Source organism: Diabrotica undecimpunctata, chromosome 6, assembly GCF_040954645.1.
Source record: "Diabrotica undecimpunctata isolate CICGRU chromosome 6, icDiaUnde3, whole genome shotgun sequence".
NCBI lineage: Eukaryota > Metazoa > Arthropoda > Insecta > Coleoptera > Chrysomelidae > Diabrotica > Diabrotica undecimpunctata.
The window spans coordinates 159,559,482-159,567,897 of record NC_092808.1 but is presented as its reverse complement, the minus strand read 5'-3'; the positions used below and the strand labels follow the sequence as shown (position 1 = coordinate 159,567,897).

Below are 8,416 nucleotides of genomic sequence, written 5' to 3'. Positions count from 1 at the left end.
ACAGGGATTCTTTTAATAAGCTGGAGAGATCAAACTGTTAATGGGAATATCAAATGAGTTGAACTTGTATATCCTTTCTTCTTACTGTATCAGATTATATTTGGAATACAGTTTTTATGAAATTTCCAGAAATTGTGTGTATTTTGGGTCAAAATCCAAATTTCTGTGGTATTTACGCAATGAAAGTAGATCAGAGCTTAATTTTATATTCTATAAATATGTATTCATTGTTCCACAAATCAAATGATCGTCAATGTACATAAATAAAAAAAGACAAATATAAAATAAAATTTTATTCAAAATAAAACCATATTCGATAAAAATAATAAAACTCTGGGATATAGTCTGTTTACATTCTCTGAATGATTTATTGGAATCAAACTATATTATTTCCTATTGATATTTTACAAATAAAAACAAGTTAGATGCAGCTAATAAACAATAACTGGATTGAAGAATGCATCAGGTAAATAATGGATTTATTTATTGGACATTAAGTACTTTGGAACCTTTTTTAATAATTGAAGGGGTGAGTGGATTAAGGGAGTAAGTGACATTTTTTAAGAAAATGAGTTATCCGCATGTATGAAGGTGGTAAGTGCTAAATTAAATTTTCTGCTTATCCCCAGCCTTCTATGATTTAAAATAACTGAGATAGCCAGCGTATGAAGGAGGTAATTGTCCATACTACTTTAAATATCTAGTGAATGAAGGAGGTAAGTAACAAGATAAAGTACTTACTTCCTTCATCCATACCAAAGAGAATAAAAATTGTGACATACCTCCTTCATGTATCCGTCAGCTGCCATAATAAAACGGCAACATTAGTGATATCATTTTTTTCTGATTCAAATATAGCCAAAGAACATAAAAACCTACGGGAAGACCTAAGGGATGACCTACATCTAAAATAGGCCAAGTAAAACCCGCTAAAACCGTTAACTCTGGGATTTTGTGCAATGAAAATTGCTGCTACAAGTGTTTTGTGTATCGCTACAGTCAATAACTGTAGAAGAAAGGGAATCAATATTCTCTTCCTACTACAAACTAGATGTAAATGCAAAAAACTGCCTTCTTTTTAAGAGCATTAAAAAAAGGGAACCAATGACAAAGAAAACTGGAGCCTTAAAGCATAAAACTGCCACCTACCAATACAATGTAACTTGTAGTGGCCGGCAAACTACCGTATGCAAACGGGCTTTCATTTCCTTGTTTTGCAATCAGCTTGAAAAAGGTTGACCTGATTCAAACTTCAATAAAATCAGGGAAAAATGCCCCTGAACCGGACAGAAGGGGAAAACACGCAGTCAGACCTAACAAGACCCCTGCTGAAGTTGCTGCTTACGTCATTGAGCATATTTCCAGTTTCCCAGCAGAAGAGTCGCACTACTCCAGGCATTGTAATATTCACAAAAAATATCTTTCACCACAACTTTCGATCCCTAGAATGCATAAACTTTAAAGAAGAAATGAAAAATTTCAAATAAAAGAGGCTACATACCGATTCATTTTTAATGATGAATTTAATCTGTCTTTTGGTTATCCCAAAAGCGATACATGTAGCACATGAGATTCTGGCAAAAGTAATGAAGAGCACGCTGAAAATTACAAATCAGCGTTTGAATCTCAAAAAGCAGATCGAGAATTTGCTAGCAAATCAGAGAACACTGTGTATGTAACATTGGATCTACAGCAAACTATGCCCCTATCTAGGCTTAGTACCTCGAAAGCCTTTTATCTTAGACAAATGTGGTTTTACAACTTAGGAATCCACATAATAACCAAAAATGTGGAAAAAACTGTTTTCTGCACATGGACGGAAAATCAAGCTTCCAGAGGTAGCTCGGAAATTTTTAGTTGTTTTCTACGAACAATCGAAGTGGATCCAGCCTTTAAAGGAAAAGATCATCTAATTTTGTGGACGGACTCGTGTGCCAGGCAAAATAAAAAATTTTTGATCGTATATCTGTTTCAGTATCTTGTAGGCAAAAGCATCTTTAAAACGATTGAGCACAAGTTTCCAGAGGTAGGACACTCGTACTTAGACTCGGATAGAGCATTTGGACATATTGAGAAACGACTAAAGAAACATCAAAACATTTACATCTCTGATGAATATGGTGATGCGATTGTTTCTTCAAACAAGAAAAATATGGTGATAGACATGCAACATCACTTTAGAGACACGGAAAATATTATGAAAACCATGAAACTAATGAATAGAAAAAAAGATCTTCTTAATGAAAAGGTTAATTTCAAAACTGGAATCAAGTGGATTCGCGTAGATGTCTTTGGATCATACCTTTTCAAGGAGTCTTACGATTACTACACACCTTTCAAAATGGTATGTATCCTCATGCAGAAACATTTCCCATCCCTTCTACCTGAACAATTCAACATTCCAAGACATATCCAAAATACTGGATCCTTAAGCAAAGAAAAGGTAGACAACCTAAAAGAATAGCTTTGCTTCATTCCAGAAAGGGATAAGTGGTATTATGAAGTCATCATAGAGCAACAAACATTTTAAGAAGGTGGTACAATATCCTTAGACTGATTAAAAAGCTGCTTAGAAATTCAGTGTTTGTGATTCCTTTGTAAAACCAAAAATATAAGTGTTTATTTGTCATCCATGTTATTTTTTTCCTGATTATAGCGCTTATTCAAAAGAAAATGCAAATATTTATCCTAGATAAAGGAGGTAAGTCCACATACCCCCTTTATTTTGGCATAGACATAATTTCTAACACAAAAAAGTTTTTGGATAAAAGAGGTAAGTACAAATATATATTTTTCAAATAAGTTTTTAAAAATCGGGGAGATTTTTGTTTTTACAATAAAATTTATACATATCCTACCTGTGAGAATAAAAAAAAAATCGGTTTAAACAATCGATTAATAAAAAAGTTCCAGCGATAAAACTTTGAAGTTAAATTTCTCAAAAACTCAGTTTTGTTATTTACTCCCTTCATCCACTCACCCCTTCAATTGGCAAAAATATTTTTTTGAGTGTTCTAGCCTATTTAATATAACAAATTTAAACAAAGCTACACACATAAATTTATTCTTCAAGGACAACTAAGGAAACAGTTGGGCATGTAAGTCAAAGAATGCTTCAGAACATATACAAAACAAAAATAAAACAATATAAGCAGTCAGCACTTACAACTACAAAAACAAAAATATCATTATTAAAATCTTAATGACTTTAACTTTGTAAACCTAACTTAACCTATTATCCTTTTGAAATCTTCACAGTAAACACACATTTCTTATTGCCACAGGACTATATTGCAAATGGAGTCAGTTCTGGAATATCTGAAAGGATACAATAATTACATATAAAATTGCTTATCTAAAATCTGCCCAATTCTTTTCTGAACCATAAACCTGAAGTGACTCCCAGTGAAAGAAAAACTCTTTTTTTAGGATCATAGTGAGTGATACAAAAGCTTTTAATAGATGTATCACAAATGATTATATCACTAAAATATCAATTATTGTCGGTTCAGTTAATTATCTAAAAACTTATGAATGTAAGTTTTATGATTAAGAAAATAATTGGGAGGGAGAGACTAGGAGTAAAAATGTTTACCATCATCTTCAATGTCCAACTTATGCTCCTGTGAGGTGTGCCTTATCAGTGTGGACAGTTTGGAAGTCTCAAATGAACAATATTCGCATTCAAAATGATTGCAACTTTTGTGGCAGTCTGCCTCGTATTGGTATTTAGTCTCAAAATCACAGCTGTTACATTTGTAGGTGGTAACTGTTTTGTCAGCATACATCTTTGTGGTGCTGTATGAAAATAATGATTAAATTTTCCAAACAAAAAAGAGTTGACATATTTCCATGGTTCAACTTACCTTAGGAAATGTTTGTAGTATTTGAAAATGGCATGGAAGTTTCCAGAATCATCGTCTTCCTCCTCTTCCTCTTCTAGTTCTTTCGATATATCTATCCAAACATTACTACTTGTACTTTCACGTACATCCATTCTTTCTAAATCAGGTATAGGCAGTGACTCAGTGTCTGAATCACTGTCAGATGGAGGACAATCTGATAAAGGCTCTAGTTTAAACTCCGCTAGATGAACCTCCTCGTTGGATAGTGATTCCAGCTTTACTGATGATACATCTAAAAACAACAAAAAATTAAAAATAATGGGCGACAATAATTCATAAATTTTGAACAGAATATCATAGACGAAATCCAAAAAGACTTAAAAAATACTACCAGAAGTCAAATCATCTAAAAATATACATAGAAAACCTTTTTCATATTCATAAAGTTGACATTTTATGTGACTTTAAAATACATTGTTCTATAACATAGTTGAAAAATTAATATGCTTACCTTCAGTAAATGATTCATTACATTCAACATCAGGTTTATTAATAGGGGGCACTAATAGAATATTTTGTAAAACAAACGGTTTTTTGGGAGGTCTTGGGATGTTTTTTTTTGGTCTAGATCTCTTGATTCCTCCAGTTTTGCCAATAAGTCGTTTTATTCTTGAATGTATTGACGAAATCGTCAAAGGTTTCTCAGGAAAGGATTCCAACCATTTGATTTGGATTTGGGGCCAAATTCTAGAAAAAAAAAGATGATCGTGTTTTACTTACTCTGTAAGAAAATCTTCAATAAATGCATTTGGACCATTCTCCCAAAACGAATAATAAACAATAGAAAAGAAGAACCTACATGAACAAAGAAGTTCAAATAAAAAGCATTTCCAGAGTTTAAGCATCTACAATATCAACTCAGTTCACGATAGTGTATAAAAATGAAATATGAAATTATACTCACTTCTTTCTGACACTATTTTCTGCATTATTTACGTCCATGTAAGCTTCCAGTAAAAAGTTATCATCATCTTGTGTAAAATAGTGCCTACGTCTTTTTGAGATACCTCAAAAAACCAAAATAAATAAAAATTCTTGATCTATAACAGCTATTTTTTCTTTTTAAAAATGTAAACTTTAAAAATACAACTTACTTTTGGAGATTTCCTTTTTTTCACAAACTTTATCGTTATCACTACAGTCTTCTGGCCCATATTCCCTCTTCACATTTTTTCTTAAAGTATACCTGCTCACATCTAGACAATTTTCGAATAGTTCATCCTCTTTCTCAATAATTTTACTCAATTTTATCAGATCTTCATCGAGGTTCTCGGAAAAGTAATTGCACATTTCTGTAAAAATGCTTTCTGTTATATCCTTCTTGGTGACACAGAAAATTGTACAGTATGCTGTGATTTTCTTGTCTATATCTAGACAGCCCTTTATAAAACTGTAGCATATCTGTAGATTTTCCCAACATTGTACACACATCACTGGATGTTCAGAAAGTTCGAGGTCCTAAAATAAAAAAAGAAAGAACAATTGGAAGATCTTGACACATATGTATACCAACCATTGATATCATGCATATCTGCGACATTTCAAGAATGAGATCGTGCCGTAAAAGATTACATTTGTTTTCATAAAGAAATATTTGAGGCTTAGAAATAATCTTCAAGCAGAGCCGACAAGCAGAACTCACTTTTCTACGGCAATTATTGTTCATTTGTACCAAACTCATTAAATCGATTTTCTCTGTAGTTGCCTCTTTGGCTGTTTTGATCTTTTCGTTGGTACCATTTATTGTGTCCATAAATACACTGAGCGTTTCAATGTTTGTCGAGCATATTTCGCATAATAGAAGGTCTAGATTTTTCATAATGGAGTACTAAAATAAGTAAGTAATAAGAAAGTAAGACTTACATAATATGTTTATCACTAACATCAGTTTTCCTTCATTTTTAATTATCTGGATTAAGCATGCAGTCATTAGTAGAGAATACAAGTGTTCTTAGCAAATCTACAATTTTTTATTTAAAAAAAAATAATATAATTGTCTACCAATAAAAATAGGCGCCTACGAAACAGTTATCAGAAAAAGTGTTTAACGTTGCATCAAGACATCAAAGTCTTTGTTAATTTTTACTCTAATTATCGTAAAAATATTGTAAAATATTAAAAAAAAGATACATACAAAACTGAACTCTTCCCGGCAAAATTATTTTCTGAGGAATATCATTAAAAAATTTTTATATACAATATATAAATACCAAAAAAATTACGTTGGTTATAACTTACCATGCCAGGTACAAATTTTTTCAATAAATCTAAAACCTTTTGAGATTTCATTTTCTCACCCTCTACTTGTAAACATAACCTGCAGATTCCCATATTTAACAGATTATAAACTAAGTTTCTGAATAAAAACTTGTCTTTTGTACTCTCAAAAATCTCCCCATTAGTTTTTACACTAATGTCTCTTTTAAATTAGTTCGGATTGGTTAAAGAACTAAACAATAGAATAAACATTTTAGATCAAATTCTCCCTTTGCTCTCCAATAAATCTTCCAATCCAAAAAAACTAAGAGATTTTCTGATTTAAAATTTTTCGGATAATTTTGCAGATTTCTTTTTCGTAGATCAACGCTCACGAAATTGTATTGGTACACTTTCCTGTAGATGGAGCGATAGGCATGCAGCAGTTAAATAGTTCTATAATTTTCAATGACAGATTACAATATTTTAAATTTACTCAAACTTTTTATCCAATCAACAAATATGTACAAAATTAACACAATTATTTTTTAACAATTTTTTCGTCATCTTTTATAAAATCTGAAAATGATTAGGATGATAAAAATCTCTTAAGATGTCGCTGTAAGTTAGTATTTGGGATTTACTTCTGTCATGTCTCTATAACTAATAATCTCGAGCAATCGAAAAAAAAAACTATATGAGAAACAATAAAGATTTTATCGTATAAAACTCTAATTAATAACTATTAGGCGATTTATTCGTACATATTTTTATGAAAGTAAATTTTTCCAATATTGACCTCTACGCCATCTGTTTCAGTAACTGACAACTATAAAGTTCATATGCCTTGAATAGATGTCACTGCAAGTTTGCCATGTTCTTATTACAATTTTTGAAAATTCTTGTATATGTATACAAAATGTATACAAAATATTAAGAGATCAAAATAATCTATTCAATCAAACTTCCACCATAAGTTAAAAAATCTTAATGTTATTATTTTGTTTATGTTTCGTTTAATTATGTCTCGGTTTTACTTCCTATTTGGTTTTTCTATTTAAGTATGATACATACTTACAAGTGGTTACTTGTTACCTGTTATTATTATTTTTTGCCGTATCAGTTTATTATTGAATAAAGGAATCTAAGAGTTTTCGTTCTAAAACTTGATTTAACAAGTTTTATTTAACAAACTCTTTGAAGATCAGGGCAAAATGTATATAATTTTGAATATTTTATGAACGTCTATCGTGTATCATAAACTCCAGAAAATCTTTTTGATCTATTCGTTGTGATAAATATAGCTAATACTATATTATATCCGGTTTTGTTTGACGATAAAAATTTATTAAGTGAAAAATTCGAAAATTTATTGGCAAAGCGTTTAAGTAGCTATAAAGCGGAAACGGCTAATAAAACACAACCAACGTGCAGATAGAGCAAAAAATCGGTAGCTCAATAGAGTTGCTAGTAGAGATGTTAAACAAACACAGAAGGAACAGTGACACAATGTATTGGTTCTTTATAAAATAACGTGATTCGTTAGTTGTTCTGGCACCAAATTAGAATCCATCTTTTCAATGATCGTCCTAAATTTCGTTGTCTTGGATTATTGAGTTATTTCCTTGAGTCACTACTCAGCTTTATAAGGTATAAATAACAAAATCCATAAAAATCGACTAACTAAACAGACACTACATTAAAAATTGAAAATGTAGGATGGCTACTTCTTGGAATGAAGAAGTAGATTTTGAGTGATACAAAGAGCTACGGAAAAAGCGATGCTGTTTATATATTTACGAGATAAAATGAGAAACAAGCAAAGGTATTGTTGTATGTACGTGTAATGGAAAATGGTGTTAAATGTATTTTATGTTCCTTTATTTCACTAATTAAAAACATGTATGTGGTATCCTACATACCGTAACTCCGTAAGTGATTAACGTCCCATGACATCTGTCAACGTCCAAGTGTCATGTCATAGAACTACTACAATGTCAAGTATATGGCACGTATTATGAGTAACTAATGATATCCGTTCCTTTTCGGTATAGTGTTGTAACCGTTCCATCTCTACTACCAGTGCAACCCCTATAGAATCTTTTTAACCCATTTATTTTAACAGAGTATAGATACATTATATATCGAGATACTTTTGAAGTAATTCGTGAAAGCTCAGAGATACTTGTATTAAAAAATAGTCGTAAAGCTCGGATGTCATCAATTCGAGCTTTAGCAGACAGATTTTACGATCGAACCGGCCCTTTTTGATTGTGTTCCCATATGTCATAACTTTTATTTCAACTCCTTTATTT

At 31.3% G+C, this 8,416-nt stretch overlaps 1 protein-coding gene across 2 annotated transcripts; it reads right to left on the bottom strand.

The window, feature by feature from the left end:
• Positions 1 to 278: 278 nt before the first annotated feature.
• Positions 279 to 6,428, bottom strand: LOC140444206 (uncharacterized). 2 transcript variants are annotated; one of them, XM_072535943.1, is made up of 8 exons: positions 6,144 to 6,428; positions 5,419 to 5,733; positions 5,000 to 5,363; positions 4,810 to 4,912; positions 4,357 to 4,592; positions 3,867 to 4,137; positions 3,596 to 3,798; positions 279 to 3,318 (listed from the first exon to the last, which is right to left on the bottom strand). In XM_072535943.1, exons 1-8 carry the CDS (start codon positions 6,234 to 6,236, stop codon positions 3,287 to 3,289), a joined length of 1,617 nt encoding a protein of 538 aa, XP_072392044.1. In that variant the 5' UTR covers positions 6,237 to 6,428; the 3' UTR covers positions 279 to 3,286. The 2 variants fall into 2 exon arrangements, with proteins under 2 accessions (XP_072392044.1, XP_072392045.1); XM_072535944.1 differs by lacking the exon at positions 5,419 to 5,733.
• Positions 6,429 to 8,416: the final 1,988 nt, after the last annotated feature.